This window comes from Grus americana, chromosome 12 (assembly GCF_028858705.1).
Source record: "Grus americana isolate bGruAme1 chromosome 12, bGruAme1.mat, whole genome shotgun sequence".
In the NCBI taxonomy this organism is placed as follows: domain Eukaryota; kingdom Metazoa; phylum Chordata; class Aves; order Gruiformes; family Gruidae; genus Grus; species Grus americana.
Window position 1 is genome coordinate 10,998 of NC_072863.1, and position 23,696 is coordinate 34,693.

The window sequence follows — 23,696 nt, forward strand, 5'->3', positions numbered from 1 at the left end:
CGTTTTAGATCGCGTTGCCTTAGGGACTGCCTCCTTCAAAGCCTGCCTGTTGGGGGGGGGGGGGGGGGCGCGTGTGCGCGCACGCACGCGCGTGAGGCATGGAAATCGGTCGCAGAATTCAGTTGCCTAACGAGAGACGGCCCTTCTCCTCGCAAGGCAAACGTTTCAAAACGTCGTACTCTTTTCCGATTTTACCGGCTGGTACTGGGGTTGCCCTACCAGCATGAGTTGGGGACCCGTCCCTCTGGGTCCGTGCGACGCCAAATTAAATATTCTGCAAGTAACCGAGCAGGAGATGGAAAGTAAGCTAAGATGCTCTCTGCCGTACAAGGTTTGTTCGCCATCGTCCCCGAGGGAATCGCACAAAGCCCACGCTTGCTGAACCGGTACGTCGGAGGCCCTACGGGAAACGGCGCTGACGTTTCGCCAAGCTCTTCTCCTGTCAAGAAGAGGACCTTTTCTGCGGCATCCCTATTGGCGTTCGGCCTGCTTTCGGCTCATTCTGGCAGGTCAGCTTTCAGAGAAAGCCTGAGATTTCAAACCGCCAAGCAACATTCACCATTCTTGCTCTCTGACTACGGGGAATTTCAGCGAATCGGAACGCTACTTGGAGCCACGTTCCAGGTCTGTTTCGCCGCAAACCAAATATCTAAGCCACGGACCGGGCGCCCGTAGAAAAATTACTTTAAAAGATTAAAGACAAGCACAGTACTCACTTTTCTGAAATTTCTTCCGGTAGCGCCATCAATTTAGCGGCCGAACCCAGCCGTTGAAATTCCGGTGCAACGGAGCGAGCAGGAACGTGTCCGTGCCGCTCTTCCCTGGCCACGGAGCCTTCCGCTCTACCCGTTACTGCGAACGTACGGAGCATCGGCGCAGCGGCACCTGTGGAATAACGCACCGCCCACAGCTATACAGAAGAAGAATCCGAGACGACGGTAGAAGACCCCAGACCAAAAGTCACCGCGGGACTAAGGGACGCGCGGACAGCGCGCGAGGGGCGGGTGTCCGGGACCCAAGCGTGGAACGGCCCCGGGATTTCTTTGTTCGGGGTCCCTCTCTTTGGAGGCGCCCCGCCCGGGCCGATCCCGCTGCTGCACCTTTCAGTTACGTTAATTATTTTACAAAATCCGACACCCGGAGACTGCTGCCGGAAGCCTCGGGTCGAGCCCGAAGGAGGAGGAGGAGGAGGAGGAAGCGCGCCCGAGAAGAAGCGTGCGCGCGACACCGTGAACGGGGTGCGAACGCTGGGGCGGCAGCTGCTCCTCCTCAAACAGAGACAGAGAGAGAAAGAAGAGGGGGAAAGCCACAGGGTACAGAGGGCGGAAGTGGAAAAGAGGGGCCGGGAGCCGGACAGAGGGAGGTGGAGAAAGAGGCCGTCGGAAGGGAAGGGACGGGCTGCGGGGCAGAGGGGGACTTGCCAGCGCCAGGTTCGCGGTTCCACCCGATAATCGTAAAGGTCTCTGCCAACCTCGACGATTCGGTCGCTTTAAAAAACAATCGGGATCTCGAGGCGGACCGAGGGAGAGACGGAGAATATAAAAACGGTCGCGGCTAAGAGGGCAGAGAGGGAGGAATCGCGAGACAGGGAGAGGCAAGCCGGGCAGGGGAAAAAGTCCCGACAGGCTTCTGCAGCGACAGGGAGGAATTGAAGATTCGAGAGAGGGAGCTGGACAGAGAGAGAGACGGGGAAAGGTAAGACGGTGGCGAGCTACCGGGCAGAGAAGCAGAGTTTAATGCCGGGGACCGGGAGAGGGACAGAGAGGGAAGGAGAAAGGAACGAAGGGACGGGCTGCGGGGCAGACAGGGAGGAAGGAAGGAAGGAAGAAAGAAAGAGGGACAGGGAGCCAGACGAACCGCGACGGGGAAAGAAAAAGGTACCGACGGGCTAGGAGGCAGAGAGGGGAGACTTTAGAAAAACAGGGACGGGGAGCGAGACGGAGCCAGACCGAAAAAAGGAACCATAGCGACGGGTGCCGGGACAGAGAGGCGGGCCTTCAAAACGAGGGGCAGGGAAGAGGCTCAAGAGGGACGGAGAAAGAGAGAGACTCACGACGACTCGCTACGGAGCCGAGAAGGAAGACCTCGAACAACAGGAACGAGGAGCCGCACAGAGAGAGCCAGAGATGGCAGAAATACCGACAGGCTACAGGACCGAGGGGGAGGAATGCAGAAACAGTGGCTGGGGGCCGGACAGAGAGACAGGGAGAGAGAGAAGGAAACAATAGCCACGGGCTACGGGGCAGAGAGAGCGAGGACCTAAAAAAGGTGGGGACAGGCAGCCCGTCAGAGCGAGATGGAAAAAGAACATAGCGGGGAGCAGAAAGCAAACCAAAAAACCCCACAGCGGGGTGGGAAAGCGAGGGGGGCAGAGGAGGGCCCGCGACGCAGAGGAGAGGCGATGGGGCCCCGCGGGCCCAGGACTCACCGCAGCTCTGGCTCTCGGCGCTGCCGGGAGAGCTTGCCAGCGCAGACGCTTCTTTCTCCCGCTCTCCGCCTTTCCTTTGCTGTCACTCCGGTCGCTCGGCTGTCCTCCGCCTAAGAGAATACACGGGTGTCTTACAGCTCCGAGGAGACGAGCCTGCCTAGATGAGTAGCCTGCCTCCCTGCCTCCCTCCCTGCCTCCCTCGGTACGCGGCCGCACCGTGCTTTGGATTACGCGTGGCGACCCTGCGGTGCCCGTCGGCAGCCTGACCTGCCGCGGAGCGCAACGAGGGATCTTTCCTCACCCGGCGAGGCAGGCGCTCTCTTGCCTGCAGCGGGAGGCAGCTGCCGGCCGGAGAGCCTTCCATCTCTTCTTCTTCTTCTTCTTCTTCACCTTTCTCTGGCCATTCCAGCTTCCCTTAGGGCAGCTCCTGTCCACGGCCGGTAAGCGCTCCGCCGCCTGTCCCTTTTCGCCCCCACGCCACGAGGCGAGCCAGGCCAGGCACAGGCGAGGCGGGTGCAGTCGACGGCATCCCCAAGGGAGGGACGGGCAACCACGTCCTCAGCGCGGCCTGGGAGAGGGAAAGAAAAAGCAGTGGCCGTTACTACCGGAGGTCGGCCCTGGCCGGAGACCCTCCTCCTTCTGCAGGGGCTTCCGGAGACGCCGCTCTTTCCCCGCGCTGCTGCCGCTGCCGCCGCCGCCAGCACCCCCGTTCAGGAAGAAAGCGGCACAGGCGAGGGCCAGCTTGCCGCCTTCACGCCAGGGCTCGGGGGCGGCCTGGGGCTGCCGGACAGGCTTCCGGAGAGTCCGACCGGTAGCGCTCGTCTCGGGACACCGGGCAACGCCTCACCGCGCGCGCGCGCGCTCTCGTAGCACGGCCGCACCGCTGCTCGGGAGCGGCTGGAAGCCTGCAGAAAACCACTCGAAACCGGCAAAAAAACCCCAACCTCGCGCTCCTGCGAGAGCAAGTCGGGCTGTCCGGCAGCCACGTCCGCGAAAACGACGCCTCCCGGCACGCACTGGCAAGCGCCGCGTGGCAGCCATTAGAGTGCCGTAAGACTACACTTCCCGGCGTGCTCCGGGGAGCCAATATGGCCGACCAGCAGCCGCGTGCCCCAAGACTGCAACTGCCGGCGTGCCGCGGGAGGCAGCCTTCCACGCTTCCTGACCCTGCGGGGACACCGTCCCGTGCCCTCACCCCAAAGCCGACTCACCCGAAAGCCCCGCCGAGCCGCGACGGCAGCCCCGAGCTCCGCAGCGCGGCTCCGGGCTGGCGCCCCCCCCCGCCCCCGCCCCCGCCTCCCCTCAGCCACCTCCGAAAGGCGCGGACGCCCGCCGGCTCCGGGCAGCCCCCGCCGCGCGGCTCCGGACGGTCTCCCCGCCCGGTTCCGACACGGCGCGCACCCCCCCCCACCCGCCGCACGGCTCCGGGCAGCCCCCCTCCCCTCTGTGACACGGACCCCGCCGCCCCCCCGCCCCCCCGCCTCTCCTCGGAGGCGGCACCGCTGCCGCCGCCCTCCTCGGGGCTTTCCCCGGGACCCGCCGGTCCGTCCCGCTGCCCCGCTCACCTTCTCCCTCCGTGCAGCCGCAGCCCGGCGACGCCTCCGCTCCTCCCTCGGCTCACAGCAGCCCCTGCACACCGGCTGCCGGCAGCCGGTTCCGGGGAGGGGGCGTGGCGCTGCACTGCGCATGCGCGGCGCTGCCGCTGCAGTACCGAAATTTGGTCACTAGACGGCAGCACCGAGCGAGCATGCGCTGTGCGCTGCGTGAGGGGCGGAGTTTGCGTGAGGGGCGGAGTTTGCGTGAGGGGCGGAGTTTGCGTGAGGGGCGGAGTTTGCGTGAGGGGCGGAGTTTGCGTGAGGGGCGGAGTTTGCGTGAGGGGCGGAGTTTGCGTGAGGGGCGGAGTTTGCGTGAGGGGCGGAGTTTGCGTGAGGGGCGGAGTTTGCGTGAGGGGCGGAGTTTGCGTGAGGGGCGGAGTTTGCGTGAGGGGCGGAGTTTGCGTGAGGGGCGGAGTTTGCGTAAGGGGCGGGGGCGGAGCCAAGAAGCATCACTTTTGGATCCCGAGGATGCGAGCAATGTGACCTTGTCGAATACGTTAATACCCCCACACACACCTCCTCCCCTGCCCTCCATCACGGCCCCTCGCCCCCCCGCAAAGGAAGCGCCAACGCAGCCGGCACGGCAAAAGAGACCGCAAGCGTTTATTCAGTCACACACAGAGCCGGTCCCGGGAGAGACTCCGCACCGGGGCTCGGGGCCCGGCCCTGGGGCACCTCGGCTGTCCTACCCAGAGCCACGCTCGCCAGTCCGGCGTGGAACAGACACACGGTCGGTCCGTCAGGCTGCTGGAGAGCTGGGCTGCTATGTGCAGGCTGCCGCCAAAACCGAGGAGCCAGCTGCAGGACGCTAGAAGAGAGGAGAAAAGGGGCAGCCAGCTGGATGGGGGGGGCGGCGGCGGCGAGCGAGAAAGCACGAGGCAAGCAAAGGGACGGCGAGTGAAGGACGGGGACAGGGAGCCTGACAGAGAGGGAGGAAGAAGCGGCAGGAAGAGAGGCAGCGGGACGGCGACCGACAAACCAGGACGGGGAGCGGGACAGAGAGGCAGAAACGACCCTGGGCGGGCAGCGCCACGGCGAGGGAGGAAAAGAGAATAAGGGCAGGGAGCCGGACCGAGAGGTACGGCGAGGGACAGCGGCACGGGGAGCAGGACAGAGCAACAGAGAATAAAAAAAGGAAGCGGGAGCGTGAGAGAACCGGGCTGGGGAGCAGGGAGAAGGAGAGATAAAAGGAGAGAGCAACAGAGGGAAAGAGGACCGGGGAGCGGGACGCTGGGGCAGAGTGAGAACAAGAGGGGCAGGGAGCAGGACAGAGGGGCAGAGGCAGAAGGAGGACAGAGGGACAGAGAGACAAAAGAGGGAGACGAGGACTGGGCAGAGGGGAGAGAAAGACGGGGGCAAGGAGCAGAGACACAAAGGTGCCAGGAAAAGGACGGTCAGATGGAGCGAGAAACAGGGTCGGGGAGCAGGACAACAGGACAAAGAAAAAGGCGAGGAAGAAGGAAGGAAGGCTAAAGGTGGGACAGGGAACGGGACATACGCAGTGAAACAAAGCAGAACAGAGAAGAGAGGACAGGGATTGAGGAACAGAGAGAGAGATGCAGGCTGGTACACAGAGACGGCGAAGGTAAGCAAAACCAGCGACAGGCAGGAGGACCTGGTTCTGACACCCCATCGCTCCCGGTGTCGCTTCCACGGCCTCAACAAATGCGACGTGCCGCAAGACAAGAGAATGGGAGAGTGAAAGCAAAGGCACGGGAAACTTAACGCTCTTAGTAATTTCACTGAGCATCACAGCTTACAGTTACTCAATGTCTTCCGGTGTCACAGGGTGAGGTACAACTGATTTCGTCTCCATATCTCTGGACAGAGCTTTTCTCATATCTGGGGGGGGGGGGAAGAAAAAAAAAAAAGATATTCTAAGACGACAGTCCTTGCACAAAGCCACGTTCAGCGAATTCTCTATTACAATAAGGTCGTTTCTAACCCAGAAGATTTCACAGAATCATAGAGTATCTCAAGTTGGAAGGGACCCATACGGATCACCGAGACCAAGCCCCCGCTCCACGCGGGACTACCTAAAACTAAACCGTGCGACTAAGAGCATCGTTCAGACGCTCCTTGAACTCCTGACAGGCTCGGTGGCTGCGACCGCTTCCCTGGGGAGCCTGTTCCGTGACTGACCGACCGCCCTCTCAGTGAAAAGCCTTTTCCCAACGTCCGGTCTGAACTTGCCCTGACGCAGCTTCGTCCCGTTTCCTCGGGTCCTAGTGCCGGTCACCGGAGAGAGCGGAGGTCAGCGCCTCCCCCTCCGCCGTCCCCCTCGAGGAAGGTGTAAGACTGCGATGAGGTCACCCCTCGGCCTTCCCTTCTCCAAGCTGAACAAACCAAGTGACCTCAGCCGCTCCCCCTAAGTCTCGCCTCGGAGACCTCTCGCCATCTCGGTCGCCCTCCTCCGCGCACGCTCCGAGAGCGTTGTTCGGCGGCGCCGCTCTCGACCGGAACCTGACGCTGCACGTAACTCAACTGAGCGGAAAGGAAATGACGGGCTAAAGGGACAAATACACGATTTAAGGCAGCCGCAACGATGGCAGATGTCTGTCCGTAGCCCTTCTATTTATTTCACAGCGCTCCTGCGTATCAAACGAACGGTACCAGAGCAGAAAAGGTATACGGCGTGGCCACGTTACCCCTCGGGGAGGACGGCGAAAGGAGAGAAGATCTAGAAAGAGGAAGCAGCTGGTACTTCGCTTTTGGTAACAGAATTAACATCAACACGTTCCTTCCCTTTGAAATTGAAAACGCCACCCAATTCTCTGCCACTGTTGACCACCGACACTTGTAAATTTCTAGTGAAACAGCTGAGGAAAACAAAGTTTCAGGTCCCTGGCTAGGGGAAGAAACCAGGCAAGCGCCGCCGTTCCTTCCCCCCGACAACACTAGCAAAAAAAACCAGCCGCTGGGGGCGAGCGTTCCTCCGAAAGAAAAATCAGGTGAGAAACCGCATTTTTATTTTCAGCTTACCTACAGGATAAATGTCTTTGTAGTTGCTACAAAACGTGTAAACTGCACAAAGATTAAGTTTTGTAACCGATCTAAGGTTCAGTACGAAAAACTACCTAAAGGAGTACGCAAAGTCCCACTCATCAACAATTATCTGACCCTGTTTCATATTAAAAAAAAAAAAAAAAAAAAAAAGTAATGCTAATCACACAGACAAGCCCAGGAACCCTCAACATGAGAATCTTTCCGTTCAGCCGGAGGCAGAACGAGTACTTACCACGGGCATCCTCATCTGGCTCTCCGCTGCTAGCAGAGCGGCACGCCAACGCTGTCCGGTACACGCCGTAGTACGCCTAGTTGCTTCTACGTATTTACCGCCGCCTGATTTGATACTCTCACAAAGAGATCGACGAAAAAGCCACCCTTTCTTTGAAAAAATAAAAACCAAAACAACACAGTTAAGGAACGGTAGGCGAACGTATTTCTAAATCATAACCCACGGCTTGCAGGCAGACCAAGAGCAGCTCTGACGATGCGGTACGCTCATCAAACATCTTTCACGCAGGAATAACAGATGTACTCCTTTACCACGGGACGCAGCCGGCACAGGGACAAATTTCATGCTGTTTTTGTCACACGACCGTCCTTCTGCACCAGCCAGTGGGTTCAGAATTAAGGACAGGACAGGCTAAACGCTCACACGAGCCTCCTATCCGTAAGAAACTATTAAAAATAGAAAAAAAAACTTCCACGTTTTAGATCGCGTTGCCTTAGGGACTGCCTCCTTCAAAGCCTGCCTGTTGGGGGGGGGGGGGGGGCGCGTGTGCGCGCACGCACGCGCGTGAGGCATGGAAATCGGTCGCAGAATTCAGTTGCCTAACGAGAGACGGCCCTTCTCCTCGCAAGGCAAACGTTTCAAAACGTCGTACTCTTTTCCGATTTTACCGGCTGGTACTGGGGTTGCCCTACCAGCATGAGTTGGGGACCCGTCCCTCTGGGTCCGTGCGACGCCAAATTAAATATTCTGCAAGTAACCGAGCAGGAGATGGAAAGTAAGCTAAGATGCTCTCTGCCGTACAAGGTTTGTTCGCCATCGTCCCCGAGGGAATCGCACAAAGCCCACGCTTGCTGAACCGGTACGTCGGAGGCCCTACGGGAAACGGCGCTGACGTTTCGCCAAGCTCTTCTCCTGTCAAGAAGAGGACCTTTTCTGCGGCATCCCTATTGGCGTTCGGCCTGCTTTCGGCTCATTCTGGCAGGTCAGCTTTCAGAGAAAGCCTGAGATTTCAAACCGCCAAGCAACATTCACCATTCTTGCTCTCTGACTACGGGGAATTTCAGCGAATCGGAACGCTACTTGGAGCCACGTTCCAGGTCTGTTTCGCCGCAAACCAAATATCTAAGCCACGGACCGGGCGCCCGTAGAAAAATTACTTTAAAAGATTAAAGACAAGCACAGTACTCACTTTTCTGAAATTTCTTCCGGTAGCGCCATCAATTTAGCGGCCGAACCCAGCCGTTGAAATTCCGGTGCAACGGAGCGAGCAGGAACGTGTCCGTGCCGCTCTTCCCTGGCCACGGAGCCTTCCGCTCTACCCGTTACTGCGAACGTACGGAGCATCGGCGCGGCGGCACCTGTGGAATAACGCACCGCCCACAGCTATACAGAAGAAGAATCCGAGACGACGGTAGAAGACCCCAGACCAAAAGTCACCGCGGGACTAAGGGACGCGCGGACAGCGCGCGAGGGGCGGGTGTCCGGGACCCAAGCGTGGAACGGCCCCGGGATTTCTTTGTTCGGGGTCCCTCTCTTTGGAGGCGCCCCGCCCGGGCCGATCCCGCTGCTGCACCTTTCAGTTACGTTAATTATTTTACAAAATCCGACACCCGGAGACTGCTGCCGGAAGCCTCGGGTCGAGCCCGAAGGAGGAGGAGGAGGAGGAGGAAGCGCGCCCGAGAAGAAGCGTGCGCGCGACACCGTGAACGGGGTGCGAACGCTGGGGCGGCAGCTGCTCCTCCTCAAACAGAGACAGAGAGAGAAAGAAGAGGGGGAAAGCCACAGGGTACAGAGGGCGGAAGTGGAAAAGAGGGGCCGGGAGCCGGACAGAGGGAGGTGGAGAAAGAGGCCGTCGGAAGGGAAGGGACGGGCTGCGGGGCAGAGGGGGACTTGCCAGCGCCAGGTTCGCGGTTCCACCCGATAATCGTAAAGGTCTCTGCCAACCTCGACGATTCGGTCGCTTTAAAAAACAATCGGGATCTCGAGGCGGACCGAGGGAGAGACGGAGAATATAAAAACGGTCGCGGCTAAGAGGGCAGAGAGGGAGGAATCGCGAGACAGGGAGAGGCAAGCCGGGCAGGGGAAAAAGTCCCGACAGGCTTCTGCAGCGACAGGGAGGAATTGAAGATTCGAGAGAGGGAGCTGGACAGAGAGAGAGACGGGGAAAGGTAAGACGGTGGCGAGCTACCGGGCAGAGAAGCAGAGTTTAATGCCGGGGACCGGGAGAGGGACAGAGAGGGAAGGAGAAAGGAACGAAGGGACGGGCTGCGGGGCAGACAGGGAGGAAGGAAGGAAGGAAGAAAGAAAGAGGGACAGGGAGCCAGACGAACCGCGACGGGGAAAGAAAAAGGTACCGACGGGCTAGGAGGCAGAGAGGGGAGACTTTAGAAAAACAGGGACGGGGAGCGAGACGGAGCCAGACCGAAAAAAGGAACCATAGCGACGGGTGCCGGGACAGAGAGGCGGGCCTTCAAAACGAGGGGCAGGGAAGAGGCTCAAGAGGGACGGAGAAAGAGAGAGACTCACGACGACTCGCTACGGAGCTGAGAAGGAAGACCTCGAACAACAGGAACGAGGAGCCGCACAGAGAGAGCCAGAGATGGCAGAAATACCGACAGGCTACAGGACCGAGGGGGAGGAATGCAGAAACAGTGGCTGGGGGCCGGACAGAGAGACAGGGAGAGAGAGAAGGAAACAATAGCCACGGGCTACGGGGCAGAGAGAGCGAGGACCTAAAAAAGGTGGGGACAGGCAGCCCGTCAGAGCGAGATGGAAAAAGAACATAGCGGGGAGCAGAAAGCAAACCAAAAAACCCCACAGCGGGGTGGGAAAGCGAGGGGGGCAGAGGAGGGCCCGCGACGCAGAGGAGAGGCGATGGGGCCCCGCGGGCCCAGGACTCACCGCAGCTCTGGCTCTCGGCGCTGCCGGGAGAGCTTGCCAGCGCAGACGCTTCTTTCTCCCGCTCTCCGCCTTTCCTTTGCTGTCACTCCGGTCGCTCGGCTGTCCTCCGCCTAAGAGAATACACGGGTGTCTTACAGCTCCGAGGAGACGAGCCTGCCTAGATGAGTAGCCTGCCTCCCTGCCTCCCTCCCTGCCTCCCTCGGTACGCGGCCGCACCGTGCTTTGGATTACGCGTGGCGACCCTGCGGTGCCCGTCGGCAGCCTGACCTGCCGCGGAGCGCAACGAGGGATCTTTCCTCACCCGGCGAGGCAGGCGCTCTCTTGCCTGCAGCGGGAGGCAGCTGCCGGCCGGAGAGCCTTCCATCTCTTCTTCTTCTTCTTCTTCTTCACCTTTCTCTGGCCATTCCAGCTTCCCTTAGGGCAGCTCCTGTCCACGGCCGGTAAGCGCTCCGCCGCCTGTCCCTTTTCGCCCCCACGCCACGAGGCGAGCCAGGCCAGGCACAGGCGAGGCGGGTGCAGTCGACGGCATCCCCAAGGGAGGGACGGGCAACCACGTCCTCAGCGCGGCCTGGGAGAGGGAAAGAAAAAGCAGTGGCCGTTACTACCGGAGGTCGGCCCTGGCCGGAGACCCTCCTCCTTCTGCAGGGGCTTCCGGAGACGCCGCTCTTTCCCCGCGCTGCTGCCGCTGCCGCCGCCGCCGCCAGCACCCCCGTTCAGGAAGAAAGCGGCACAGGCGAGGGCCAGCTTGCCGCCTTCACGCCAGGGCTCGGGGGCGGCCTGGGGCTGCCGGACAGGCTTCCGGAGAGTCCGACCGGTAGCGCTCGTCTCGGGACACCGGGCAACGCCTCACCGCGCGCGCGCGCGCTCTCGTAGCACGGCCGCACCGCTGCTCGGGAGCGGCTGGAAGCCTGCAGAAAACCACTCGAAACCGGCAAAAAAACCCCAACCTCGCGCTCCTGCGAGAGCAAGTCGGGCTGTCCGGCAGCCACGTCCGCGAAAACGACGCCTCCCGGCACGCACTGGCAAGCGCCGCGTGGCAGCCATTAGAGTGCCGTAAGACTACACTTCCCGGCGTGCTCCGGGGAGCCAATATGGCCGACCAGCAGCCGCGTGCCCCAAGACTGCAACTGCCGGCGTGCCGCGGGAGGCAGCCTTCCACGCTTCCTGACCCTGCGGGGACACCGTCCCGTGCCCTCACCCCAAAGCCGACTCACCCGAAAGCCCCGCCGAGCCGCGACGGCAGCCCCGAGCTCCGCAGCGCGGCTCCGGGCTGGCGCCCCCCCCCCCGCCCCCGCCCCCGCCTCCCCTCAGCCACCTCCGAAAGGCGCGGACGCCCGCCGGCTCCGGGCAGCCCCCGCCGCGCGGCTCCGGACGGTCTCCCCGCCCGGTTCCGACACGGCGCGCACCCCCCCCCACCCGCCGCACGGCTCCGGGCAGCCCCCCTCCCCTCTGTGACACGGACCCCGCCGCCCCCCCGCCCCCCCGCCTCTCCTCGGAGGCGGCACCGCTGCCGCCGCCCTCCTCGGGGCTTTCCCCGGGACCCGCCGGTCCGTCCCGCTGCCCCGCTCACCTTCTCCCTCCGTGCAGCCGCAGCCCGGCGACGCCTCCGCTCCTCCCTCGGCTCACAGCAGCCCCTGCACACCGGCTGCCGGCAGCCGGTTCCGGGGAGGGGGCGTGGCGCTGCACTGCGCATGCGCGGCGCTGCCGCTGCAGTACCGAAATTTGGTCACTAGACGGCAGCACCGAGCGAGCATGCGCTGTGCGCTGCGTGAGGGGCGGAGTTTGCGTGAGGGGCGGAGTTTGCGTGAGGGGCGGAGTTTGCGTGAGGGGCGGAGTTTGCGTGAGGGGCGGAGTTTGCGTGAGGGGCGGAGTTTGCGTGAGGGGCGGAGTTTGCGTAAGGGGCGGAGTTTGCGTAAGGGGCGGAGTTTGCGTAAGGGGCGGAGTTTGCGTAAGGGGCGGGGGCGGAGCCAAGAAGCATCACTTTTGGATCCCGAGGATGCGAGCAATGTGACCTTGTCGAATACGTTAATACCCCCACACACACCTCCTCCCCTGCCCTCCATCACGGCCCCTCGCCCCCCCGCAAAGGAAGCGCCAACGCAGCCGGCACGGCAAAAGAGACCGCAAGCGTTTATTCAGTCACACACAGAGCCGGTCCCGGGAGAGACTCCGCACCGGGGCTCGGGGCCCGGCCCTGGGGCACCTCGGCTGTCCTACCCAGAGCCACGCTCGCCAGTCCGGCGTGGAACAGACACACGGTCGGTCCGTCAGGCTGCTGGAGAGCTGGGCTGCTATGTGCAGGCTGCCGCCAAAACCGAGGAGCCAGCTGCAGGACGCTAGAAGAGAGGAGAAAAGGGGCAGCCAGCTGGATGGGGGGGGCGGCGGCGGCGAGCGAGAAAGCACGAGGCAAGCAAAGGGACGGCGAGTGAAGGACGGGGACAGGGAGCCTGACAGAGAGGGAGGAAGAAGCGGCAGGAAGAGAGGCAGCGGGACGGCGACCGACAAACCAGGACGGGGAGCGGGACAGAGAGGCAGAAACGACCCTGGGCGGGCAGCGCCACGGCGAGGGAGGAAAAGAGAATAAGGGCAGGGAGCCGGACCGAGAGGTACGGCGAGGGACAGCGGCACGGGGAGCAGGACAGAGCAACAGAGAATAAAAAAAGGAAGCGGGAGCGTGAGAGAACCGAGCTGGGGAGCAGGGAGAAGGAGAGATAAAAGGAGAGAGCAACAGAGGGAAAGAGGACCGGGGAGCGGGACGCTGGGGCAGAGTGAGAACAAGAGGGGCAGGGAGCAGGACAGAGGGGCAGAGGCAGAAGGAGGACAGAGGGACAGAGAGACAAAAGAGGGAGACGAGGACTGGGCAGAGGGGAGAGAAAGACGGGGGCAAGGAGCAGAGACACAAAGGTGCCAGGAAAAGGACGGTCAGATGGAGCGAGAAACAGGGTCGGGGAGCAGGACAACAGGACAAAGAAAAAGGCGAGGAAGAAGGAAGGAAGGCTAAAGGTGGGACAGGGAACGGGACATACGCAGTGAAACAAAGCAGAACAGAGAAGAGAGGACAGGGATTGAGGAACAGAGAGAGAGATGCAGGCTGGTACACAGAGACGGCGAAGGTAAGCAAAACCAGCGACAGGCAGGAGGACCTGGTTCTGACACCCCATCGCTCCCGGTGTCGCTTCCACGGCCTCAACAAATGCGACGTGCCGCAAGACAAGAGAATGGGAGAGTGAAAGCAAAGGCACGGGAAACTTAACGCTCTTAGTAATTTCACTGAGCATCACAGCTTACAGTTACTCAATGTCTTCCGGTGTCACAGGGTGAGGTACAACTGATTTCGTCTCCATATCTCTGGACAGAGCTTTTCTCATATCTGGGGGGGGGGGGAAGAAAAAAAAAAAGATATTCTAAGACGACAGTCCTTGCACAAAGCCACGTTCAGCGAATTCTCTATTACAATAAGGTCGTTTCTAACCCAGAAGATTTCACAGAATCATAGAGTATCTCAAGTTGGAAGGGACCCATACGGATCACCGAGACCAAGCCCCCGCTCCACGCGGGACTACCTAAAACTAAACCGTGCGACTAAGAGCATCGTTCAGACGCTCCTTGAACTCCTGACAGGCTCGGTGGCTGCGACCGCTTCCCTGGGGAGCCTGTTCCGTGACTGACCGACCGCCCTCTCAGTGAAAAGCCTTTTCCCAACGTCCGGTCTGAACTTGCCCTGACGCAGCTTCGTCCCGTTTCCTCGGGTCCTAGTGCCGGTCACCGGAGAGAGCGGAGGTCAGCGCCTCCCCCTCCGCCGTCCCCCTCGAGGAAGGTGTAAGACTGCGATGAGGTCACCCCTCGGCCTTCCCTTCTCCAAGCTGAACAAACCAAGTGACCTCAGCCGCTCCCCCTAAGTCTCGCCTCGGAGACCTCTCGCCATCTCGGTCGCCCTCCTCCGCGCACGCTCCCAGAGCGTTGTTCGGCGGCGCCGCTCTCGACCGGAACCTGACGCTGCACGTAACTCAACTGAGCGGAAAGGAAATGACGGGCTAAAGGGACAAATACACGATTTAAGGCAGCCGCAACGATGGCAGATGTCTGTCCGTAGCCCTTCTATTTATTTCACAGCGCTCCTGCGTATCAAACGAACGGTACCAGAGCAGAAAAGGTATACGGCGTGGCCACGTTACCCCTCGGGGAGGACGGCGAAAGGAGAGAAGATCTAGAAAGAGGAAGCAGCTGGTACTTCGCTTTTGGTAACAGAATTAACATCAACACGTTCCTTCCCTTTGAAATTGAAAACGCCACCCAATTCTCTGCCACTGTTGACCACCGACACTTGTAAATTTCTAGTGAAACAGCTGAGGAAAACAAAGTTTCAGGTCCCTGGCTAGGGGAAGAAACCAGGCAAGCGCCGCCGTTCCTTCCCCCCGACAACACTAGCAAAAAAAACCAGCCGCTGGGGGCGAGCGTTCCTCCGAAAGAAAAATCAGGTGAGAAACCGCATTTTTATTTTCAGCTTACCTACAGGATAAATGTCTTTGTAGTTGCTACAAAACGTGTAAACTGCACAAAGATTAAGTTTTGTAACCGATCTAAGGTTCAGTACGAAAAACTACCTAAAGGAGTACGCAAAGTCCCACTCATCAACAATTATCTGACCCTGTTTCATATTAAAAAAAAAAAAAAAAAAAAAAGTAATGCTAATCACACAGACAAGCCCAGGAACCCTCAACATGAGAATCTTTCCGTTCAGCCGGAGGCAGAACGAGTACTTACCACGGGCATCCTCATCTGGCTCTCCGCTGCTAGCAGAGCGGCACGCCAACGCTGTCCGGTACACGCCGTAGTACGCCTAGTTGCTTCTACGTATTTACCGCCGCCTGATTTGATACTCTCACAAAGAGATCGACGAAAAAGCCACCCTTTCTTTGAAAAAATAAAAACCAAAACAACACAGTTAAGGAACGGTAGGCGAACGTATTTCTAAATCATAACCCACGGCTTGCAGGCAGACCAAGAGCAGCTCTGACGATGCGGTACGCTCATCAAACATCTTTCACGCAGGAATAACAGATGTACTCCTTTACCACGGGACGCAGCCGGCACAGGGACAAATTTCATGCTGTTTTTGTCACACGACCGTCCTTCTGCACCAGCCAGTGGGTTCAGAATTAAGGACAGGACAGGCTAAACGCTCACACGAGCCTCCTATCCGTAAGAAACTATTAAAAATAGAAAAAAAAACTTCCACGTTTTAGATCGCGTTGCCTTAGGGACTGCCTCCTTCAAAGCCTGCCTGTTGGGGGTGGGGGGTGGGTGGGGGGGCGCGTGTGCGCGCACGCACGCGCGTGAGGCGTGGAAATCGGTCGCAGAATTCAGTTGCCTAACGAGAGACGGCCCTTCTCCTCGCAAGGCAAACGTTTCAAAACGTCGTACTCTTTTCCGATTTTACCGGCTGGTACTGGGGTTGCCCTACCAGCATGAGTTGGGGACCCGTCCCTCTGGGTCCGTGCGACGCCAAATTAAATATTCTGCAAGTAACCGAGCAGGAGATGGAAAGTAAGCTAAGATGCTCTCTGCCGTACAAGGTTTGTTCGCCATCGTCCCCGAGGGAATCGCACAAAGCCCACGCTTGCTGAACCGGTACGTCGGAGGCCCTACGGGAAACGGCGCTGACGTTTCGCCAAGCTCTTCTCCTGTCAAGAAGAGGACCTTTTCTGCGGCATCCCTATTGGCGTTCGGCCTGCTTTCGGCTCATTCTGGCAGGTCAGCTTTCAGAGAAAGCCTGAGATTTCAAACCGCCAAGCAACATTCACCATTCTTGCTCTCTGACTACGGGGAATTTCAGCGAATCGGAACGCTACTTGGAGCCACGTTCCAGGTCTGTTTCGCCGCAAACCAAATATCTAAGCCACGGACCGGGCGCCCGTAGAAAAATTACTTTAAAAGATTAAAGACAAGCACAGTACTCACTTTTCTGAAATTTCTTCCGGTAGCGCCATCAATTTAGCGGCCGAACCCAGCCGTCGAAATTCCGGTGCAACGGAGCGAGCAGGAACGTGTCCGTGCCGCTCTTCCCTGGCCACAGAGCCTTCCGCTCTACCCGTTACTGCGAACGTACGGAGCATCGGCGCGGCGGCACCTGTGGAATAACGCACCGCCCACAGCTATACAGAAGAAGAATCCGAGACGACGGTAGAAGACCCCAGACCAAAAGTCACCGCGGGACTAAGGGACGCGCGGACAGCGCGCGAGGGGCGGGTGTCCGGGACCCAAGCGTGGAACGGCCCCGGGATTTCTTTGTTCGGGGTCCCTCTCTTTGGAGGCGCCCCGCCCGGGCCGATCCCGCTGCTGCACCTTTCAGTTACGTTAATTATTTTACAAAATCCGACACCCGGAGACTGCTGCCGGAAGCCTCGGGTCGAGCCCGAAGGAGGAGGAGGAGGAGGAGGAAGCGCGCCCGAGAAGAAGCGTGCGCGCGACACCGTGAACGGGGTGCGAACGCTGGGGCGGCAGCTGCTCCTCCTCAAACAGAGACAGAGAGAGAAAGAAGAGGGGGAAAGCCACAGGGTACAGAGGGCGGAAGTGGAAAAGAGGGGCCGGGAGCCGGACAGAGGGAGGTGGAGAAAGAGGCCGTCGGAAGGGAAGGGACGGGCTGCGGGGCAGAGGGGGACTTGCCAGCGCCAGGTTCGCGGTTCCACCCGATAATCGTAAAGGTCTCTGCCAACCTCGACGATTCGGTCGCTTTAAAAAACAATCGGGATCTCGAGGCGGACCGAGGGAGAGACGGAGAATATAAAAACGGTCGCGGCTAAGAGGGCAGAGAGGGAGGAATCGCGAGACAGGGAGAGGCAAGCCGGGCAGGGGAAAAAGTCCCGACAGGCTTCTGCAGCGACAGGGAGGAATTGAAGATTCGAGAGAGGGAGCTGGACAGAGAGAGAGACGGGGAAAGGTAAGACGGTGGCGAGCTACCGGGCAGAGAAGCAGAGTTTAATGCCGGGGACCGGGAGAGGGACAGAGAGGGAAGGAGAAAGGAACGAAGGGACGGGCTGCGGGGCAGACAGGGAGGAAGGAAGGAAGGAAGAAAGAAAGAGGGACAGGGAGCCAGACGAACCGCGACGGGGAAAGAAAAAGGTACCGACGGGCTAGGAGGCAGAGAGGGGAGACTTTAGAAAAACAGGGACGGGGAGCGAGACGGAGCCAGACCGAAAAAAGGAACCATAGCGACGGGTGCCGGGACAGAGAGGCGGGCCTTCAAAACGAGGGGCAGGGAAGAGGCTCAAGAGGGACGGAGAAAGAGAGAGACTCACGACGACTCGCTACGGAGCCGAGAAGGAAGACCTCGAACAACAGGAACGAGGAGCCGCACAGAGAGAGCCAGAGATGGCAGAAATACCGACAGGCTACAGGACCGAGGGGGAGGAATGCAGAAACAGTGGCTGGGGGCCGGACAGAGAGACAGGGAGAGAGAGAAGGAAACAAGAGCCACGGGCTACGGGGCAGAGAGAGCGAGGACCTAAAAAAGGTGGGGACAGGCAGCCCGTCAGAGCGAGATGGAAAAAGAACATAGCGGGGAGCAGAAAGCAAACCAAAAAACCCCACAGCGGGGTGGGAAAGCGAGGGGGGCAGAGGAGGGCCCGCGACGCAGAGGAGAGGCGATGGGGCCCCGCGGGCCCAGGACTCACCGCAGCTCTGGCTCTCGGCGCTGCCGGGAGAGCTTGCCAGCGCAGACGCTTCTTTCTCCCGCTCTCCGCCTTTCCTTTGCTGTCACTCCGGTCGCTCGGCTGTCCTCCGCCTAAGAGAATACACGGGTGTCTTACAGCTCCGAGGAGACGAGCCTGCCTAGATGAGTAGCCTGCCTCCCTGCCTCCCTCCCTGCCTCCCTCGGTACGCGGCCGCACCGTGCTTTGGATTACGCGTGGCGACCCTGCGGTGCCCGTCGGCAGCCTGACCTGCCGCGGAGCGCAACGAGGGATCTTTCCTCACCCGGCGAGGCAGGCGCTCTCTTGCCTGCAGCGGGAGGCAGCTGCCGGCCGGAGAGCCTTCCATCTCTTCTTCTTCTTCTTCTTCTTCACCTTTCTCTGGCCATTCCAGCTTCCCTTAGGGCAGCTCCTGTCCACGGCCGGTAAGCGCTCCGCCGCCTGTCCCTTTTCGCCCCCACGCCACGAGGCGAGCCAGGCCAGGCACAGGCGAGGCGGGTGCAGTCGACGGCATCCCCAAGGGAGGGACGGGCAACCACGTCCTCAGCGCGGCCTGGGAGAGGGAAAGAAAAAGCAGTGGCCGTTACTACCGGAGGTCGGCCCTGGCCGGAGACCCTCCTCCTTCTGCAGGGGCTTCCGGAGACGCCGCTCTTTCCCCGCGCTGCTGCCGCTGCCGCCGCCGCCAGCACCCCCGTTCAGGAAGAAAGCGGCACAGGCGAGGGCCAGCTTGCCGCCTTCACGCCAGGGCTCGGGGGCGGCCTGGGGCTGCCGGACAGGCTTCCGGAGAGTCCGACCGGTAGCGCTCGTCTCGGGACACCGGGCAACGCCTCACCGCGCGCGCGCGCGCGCTCTCGTAGCACGGCCGCACCGCTGCTCGGGAGCGGCTGGAAGCCTGCAGAAAACCACTCGAAACCGGCAAAAAAACCCCAACCTCGCGCTCCTGCGAGAGCAAGTCGGGCTGTCCGGCAGCCACGTCCGCGAAAACGACGCCTCCCGGCACGCACTGGCAAGCGCCGCGTGGCAGCCATTAGAGTGCCGTAAGACTACACTTCCCGGCGTGCTCCGGGGAGCCAATATGGCCGACCAGCAGCCGCGTGCCCCAAGACTGCAACTCCCGGCGTGCCGCGGGAGGCAGCCTTCCACGCTTCCTGACAGAGGTGGGTAGGCGGCCAGAGGGACAAGGAAAGGCAGGAAAAGGACAGAGGGATAGAGAAAACAGGTGAGGGGCAGGTAGACAAAAAGCGGAACAGTGCAAAATAGGCACAAGGAGCCTATGGGATAGAGAGCCAGCGAAAGTGACAGAGCAGTGACAGATGGAGCAGAGAGAAAAAACAAGGACAGAGAGTAGGAGATGAACAGGAAGGCGGAACAGTGAGATACAGAATGAAGAGAAAAAAAAAAAAACAAAAAAACAAAAAACCCCAACCAGCAACAGCGAGCAAGACAAAGAGATAGAGAAAGAGAAGGAAGGAGGGAGAGAGATAGGAAGGCAGGGACATGGAGCGGCACATACAGATGCAGAGAGGAAAAAACCGCCAGGGTACAGGACAGAGAAGCTGTGGGAAGAAGAGATGGATGCAGATCAGGACAAAGAGATGGAAAAGGAAAAAGCAGTGAAGGCTGCAGGACAGAGAAGACAGGAAAAAAATATAGAGGGAAGCAGGACAAAAGCATAGAGAGAAAAAGAAAAGGGAGGAGTAGAACAAGAGACAGAAAGGGAGAGAGGAAGAGGGGGCAGGACGGAAGAAAAGAGGAGGAGGAGAGGTAAAGACAAGCAAAGAAAATCACAGCAGTGTGGGAAAAAGAGGGGCCCAGGGGCAGGCCAGGGGGACGGCTCAGGGGGCAAAAAACACCTTTTCAAGTTTTGTCATTTCTAATGAAAATTATTTGGTGCCATAGATATCAGTGGAATATTTTGTCACCTTTTCAGTTAAAATTTTGTCAGCTTTTCTCAACATTGTTACAACATATTTCTGTGTTCAGATTTCATGTCGAAACAGTGATGTGCAGTGCTAATGCAAGTCATTCCCGACCAAGTAAGATACTCATGATTTGTAAATGACTTTATTTTTTTATTGCATTATCACCATTCATAGCCAAAGCTATTGCATCAAGTTGTAGAACAACTAGGAAAAAATATTCCTTGTCACAGATATGCTGTCTATGGGTGAAAACAGATTCACAGTAAGGGTTGTTTTGGAAGTGAGGGATATGGGGGAGGTTATATCTCATGACAGAAATTTGGATGTCAGTCTTCACCAGCAAGTGCTCTAGCCACACCACCCAAGTTGCAGAAGGCGAAGACAGGGACTGAGAGAATGAAGAACCACCCACTGTAGGAGAAGGTCAGGTTCAAGACCATTTAAGGAACCTGAAGGTGCACAAGTCCATGGGACCTGAGGGAACTGGCGGATGAAGTTGCTAAGCCACTATCCATCATATTTGAGAAATCATGGCAGTCCAGTGAAGTTCCCACTGACTGGAAAAGGGGAAACATAACCCCCATTTTTTAAAAAAGGAGGGGAAAAAAGGAAGACCTGGGGAACTACAGGCTGGTCGGTCTCACCTCAGTGCCCCGCAAGATCATGGAGCAGATCCTTCTAGAAACTAAGCTCAGGCACTTGAAAAATAAGGAGGTGATCGGTGACAGCCAACATGGCTTCACTAAAGGCAAATCGTGCCTGACGAATTTGATGGCCTTCTATGACAGGGTTGCGGCATTCATGGATAAGGGAAGAGCAACTGATGTCGTCTACCAGGACTTGTGCAAAGCATGTGACACTGTCCCGCACGACATCCTTGTCTCTAAATTGCAGAGACGTGGATTTGACAGATGGACCGCTCGGTGGATAAAGAATTGGCTGGATGGTCGCACTCAAAGAGTTTGGTCAACGGCTCGATGTCCAAGTGGAGACTAGTGACGAGTGGCGTTCCTCATGGGTCAGTATTGGGACCGGTGCTGTTTAAGATCTCTGTTGATGACACGGACAATGAGATCGAGCGCACCCTCAGCAAGTTTGCAGATGACACCAAGCTGTGTGGTGCAGTCGACACGCTGGAGGGAAGGGATGCCATCCAGAGGGACCCTGACTGGCTCGAGAGGTGGGCCTGTGCGAACTTCATGAAGTTCAACAAGGCCAAGTGCAAGGTCCTGCACGTGGTTGGGACAATCCCAAGCACAACTACAGGCTGGCGGAGAATGGATTGAGAGCAGCCCTGAGGAGAAGAACTTGAGGGTGATGGTGGATGAGAAGCTCAACGTCACCCGACAATGTGCACTTGCAGCCCAGAAAGCCAACCGTATACCAGGTTGCATCAAAAGCAGCGTGACCAGCAGGCTGAGGGAGGTGATTCTCCCCCTCTGCTCTTGTGAGACCCCACCTGGAATACTGCGTTCAGCCCTTGGGGGCCCCCAACATAAGGACATGGACCTGTTGGAGCAAGACCAGAGGAGAGCCACAAAAGGCTGGAGCACCTCTCCTATGAAAGACAGGCTGAGAGAGTTGGGGTTGTTAAGCCTGGAGAAGAGAAGGCTCCGGGGAGACCTTATAGCAGCCTTCCAGTACCTAAAGAGGACTACAGGAAAGCTGTAGAGGGACTGTTTACAAGGGCATGTAGTGATGGGAGAAGGGGTAATGGCTTTAAAGAGAGAAGATTTAGATTAGATACTGGGAAGAAATTATTTACTATGAAGGTGGTGAGGCACTGGCACAGGTTGCCCAGAGAAGCTGTGGATGCCCCCTCCCTGGCAGTGTTCAAGGCCAGGTTGGATGGGGCTTTGGGCAACCTCGGCTAGTGGAGGGTGTCCCTGCCCACGGCAGGGGGGTTGGAACTAGGTGGGCTTTGAGGTCCCTTCCAACCCAAACCAATTCTACGATTCTGTTCTATTAATGCATTCTTTTCTTTCACTCTTACTCTAGGGTTACACCCAAAGCTCAGTATTTCTGTGCTGTATTGTATTCCACAAGCAGTGATTACGTTCAGTCAGACCGTAAGAACTTATGCTTTGTAAATAGGCTTCACAGTCAGTATGTATGTGCTGTGCCTCCAGAGTCCCTGGTCAGCTCAAGCATTTGTGCAGAGCATTCATTCTAGTTGCATGCTCTGTGATCCTCACCCTGAATGGTTTTCTCAATGTGTTGGAAACGTTTCTGGTAAATACTGTAGTTTCCTAAATTTTTCACCATGTCCTTGCTGGTATTAGATGCCATTTTAGCAAGGAGAGACGGCCTGCTTGCATACAGGCAACACTGTGGCACAAGGAAGGTACGCCGTTGGGGAGGTCATCTGCTTTGGAGCTTCTCTGCTGACTTTAAAAATGAGGTGTTCCAAGCGCCGTGCACTGCATGCCTCTGTTTTCCCATTCTTTTACCAAGCGTATCTATGTCCTTCAGTTATTTTCTTTTGGAGGGGGTGGGCAGGTGGGACTGTCTATCAATTCCTTTTGTTTTAAAATGGCATAAGCCTACAGCCACGAGGGTAATTAATTTCCCCATTTCCCCTGGCACTAGTAAGAATAACTAAATACCTTTGTGACTGTATGAAAAAGTCCGTGGCTTTTGAGGAGACGGGTTTGACTTACAGCTCTCTGTCTAACCTCGCGATGCCTCTGGCGGTTCAGGGCAGCAGTCGGTTGCTCGGAATGCTTCCCCGGGTGCCCGGGGCGGCTGCCGCGTTCGGGGAGGGCCGTATGGGGCGCGGGCCGCTTCCACAGGCCCTGCGCCGGTCACTCGGTGGGGACGAGGCGCGGGAGGTGGCCGGTGACGCGCTTCCGCCGCGACGTGCTGGGAAGGTCCGCCCACTCCCCGCGCGCAAGGGGGGAGCGGGCGCGAGACGGCCGTTGGCGGGCGGGGGCGCTGCTCGACCGTCGCTACAGGCCGGCGGGCGCCCGTGAGGGGGTGCGTCGGTGATGTGCCACCGGGGGGGCCCTCGGCTGGGCCGTGATGGGGTTGGGGAGGGCAAGGGTCGTGTTGTAGCGGTGAACTCGGCGCTGCCCCGCGCCAGACGCTCTGAGCCCCGCACCTGCCCCAGCGCGCCCGCGGGCCCCATCTCCGCTGCTGCCCTCAACACCCCCGCCGGCCCCAAAGCCTGCCCCCGAGCTCCCGATGTAGTTACCTGGTGCTAATCGTAACAGCTTGGTTTTATTAATAGCAACATTGCTTTCTGAAAGGCTTTCTAAGGCATATTCTCTTCCCCCCCCCCAATTCCTTTTTTTTTTTCCTATTGGAGAAAAAAGAATTTTCAGCATCTTTTAGTGAACAAGGTGATGGGCGGATGCGTAGGTAATGTTTGCTTGTTTGGTTGGGTTTTTTCTCTCTCCTTTTCTTCCAAGCCATCTTTCAGAACGTTCTGTCTATATACCTCTCTAAATGTGCCCTGTCTGGTATAATGTTGCAAAATCCTTAAGGGGAACACGAAGATAAAATGTCAAGCTAAAGAATAGCCTAAGAAACTAAAAGAGTCAGGAAAAGCCAAAGAGAACACTCAAGGGCTACGGGAACTCTCAGCCATGCTGAAGGACACAGCATGGGTTTTAGGCAGATCCTCAGGGAAGGAGAAATGTGTTACTCCAGCTGATGGGATAATGGGCACTATCAATTACCAACTTTAAATACCAGAGGTATTCTAAGAGCAGAAGGAGCTATAGATATCTGGCGCTCTGGCCCAGCAGATCGTGGAGCACATGTAAAGCTTTAAAAACAAACAATGACAACAACAACAAAACCCAAGAACAACAGAACCCACCAAGCAGTTAACCTAAAGCAAACTATTTAGGCTTCAGTAATGGAATTGTGTACCTTTGTGTAATGAGAGGTTACTGCATCGCTCACAGTTAAAGCTTTGGA

The 23,696-nt window shown here is 58.4% G+C and overlaps 3 protein-coding genes and 1 long non-coding RNA gene across 7 annotated transcripts in view; 1 reads left to right on the top strand and 3 right to left on the bottom strand.

Moving 5' to 3' along the window:
* Nucleotides 1-325: 325 nt before the first annotated feature.
* Nucleotides 326-3,336, bottom strand: LOC129211891 (uncharacterized). Its single transcript, XM_054839673.1, has 4 exons — nt 3,276-3,336; nt 2,730-2,996; nt 2,429-2,538; nt 326-1,487 (listed from the first exon to the last, which is right to left on the bottom strand). Exons 2-4 carry the CDS (start codon nt 2,790-2,792, stop codon nt 911-913), a joined length of 750 nt encoding a protein of 249 aa, XP_054695648.1. The 5' UTR covers nt 2,793-2,996; nt 3,276-3,336; the 3' UTR covers nt 326-910.
* Nucleotides 3,337-5,796: 2,460 nt separating this feature from the next.
* Nucleotides 5,797-9,324, bottom strand: LOC129211894 (uncharacterized). The gene is made up of 3 exons (XR_008579004.1): nt 8,451-9,324; nt 7,262-7,411; nt 5,797-5,865 (listed from the first exon to the last, which is right to left on the bottom strand). It is a non-coding gene; the product is annotated as an uncharacterized LOC129211894 (long non-coding RNA).
* A 4,126-nt stretch (nt 9,325-13,450) lies between these two features.
* On the bottom strand, nt 13,451-22,640 carry LOC129211890 (uncharacterized). Of its 4 annotated transcripts, none has more exons than XR_008579001.1 (5): nt 22,379-22,615; nt 18,137-18,403; nt 17,836-17,945; nt 16,124-16,292; nt 13,451-13,532 (listed from the first exon to the last, which is right to left on the bottom strand). XR_008579001.1 is itself a non-coding variant. In XM_054839672.1 (4 exons), the coding sequence occupies exons 2-4, from the start codon at nt 18,197-18,199 to the stop codon at nt 16,318-16,320; spliced, it is 750 nt and encodes a 249-aa protein (XP_054695647.1). In that variant the 5' UTR covers nt 18,200-18,403; nt 22,379-22,640; the 3' UTR covers nt 15,733-16,317. The 4 variants fall into 4 exon arrangements, 1 of the variants encoding a protein (XP_054695647.1); XR_008579003.1 differs by having other exon boundaries at nt 22,433-22,614; XR_008579002.1 differs by lacking the exon at nt 13,451-13,532 and adding an exon at nt 14,927-15,076 and having other exon boundaries at nt 22,379-22,616.
* The window catches only part of ZC3H12B (zinc finger CCCH-type containing 12B), a 59,444-nt gene continuing 53,836 nt past the window's right edge, over nt 18,089-23,696 (top strand). Inside the window, exon 1 of the mRNA XM_054839668.1 lies at nt 18,089-19,007. The gene's annotated coding sequence lies outside the window, so the exon portion shown is untranslated. The remainder of the gene's footprint in view (nt 19,008-23,696) is intronic.

Bases quoted from the DNA above. Each gene is read 5' to 3' on its own strand.
- LOC129211891 (XM_054839673.1), bottom strand. From the start codon at position 2,792: ATGGAAGGCTCTCCGGCCGGCAGCTGCCTCCCGCTGCAGGCAAGAGAG. The intron at 2,539-2,729 runs GTGAGGAAAGAT...GTATTCTCTTAG, and splicing joins GAGAGCGCCTGCCTCGCCGG to GCGGAGGACAGCCGAGCGAC. The intron at 1,488-2,428 runs GTGAGTCCTGGG...TGTTTTTTAAAG, and splicing joins CGCCGAGAGCCAGAGCTGCG to CGACCGAATCGTCGAGGTTG.
- LOC129211890 (XM_054839672.1), bottom strand. From the start codon at position 18,199: ATGGAAGGCTCTCCGGCCGGCAGCTGCCTCCCGCTGCAGGCAAGAGAG. The intron at 17,946-18,136 runs GTGAGGAAAGAT...GTATTCTCTTAG, and splicing joins GAGAGCGCCTGCCTCGCCGG to GCGGAGGACAGCCGAGCGAC. The intron at 16,895-17,835 runs GTGAGTCCTGGG...TGTTTTTTAAAG, and splicing joins CGCCGAGAGCCAGAGCTGCG to CGACCGAATCGTCGAGGTTG.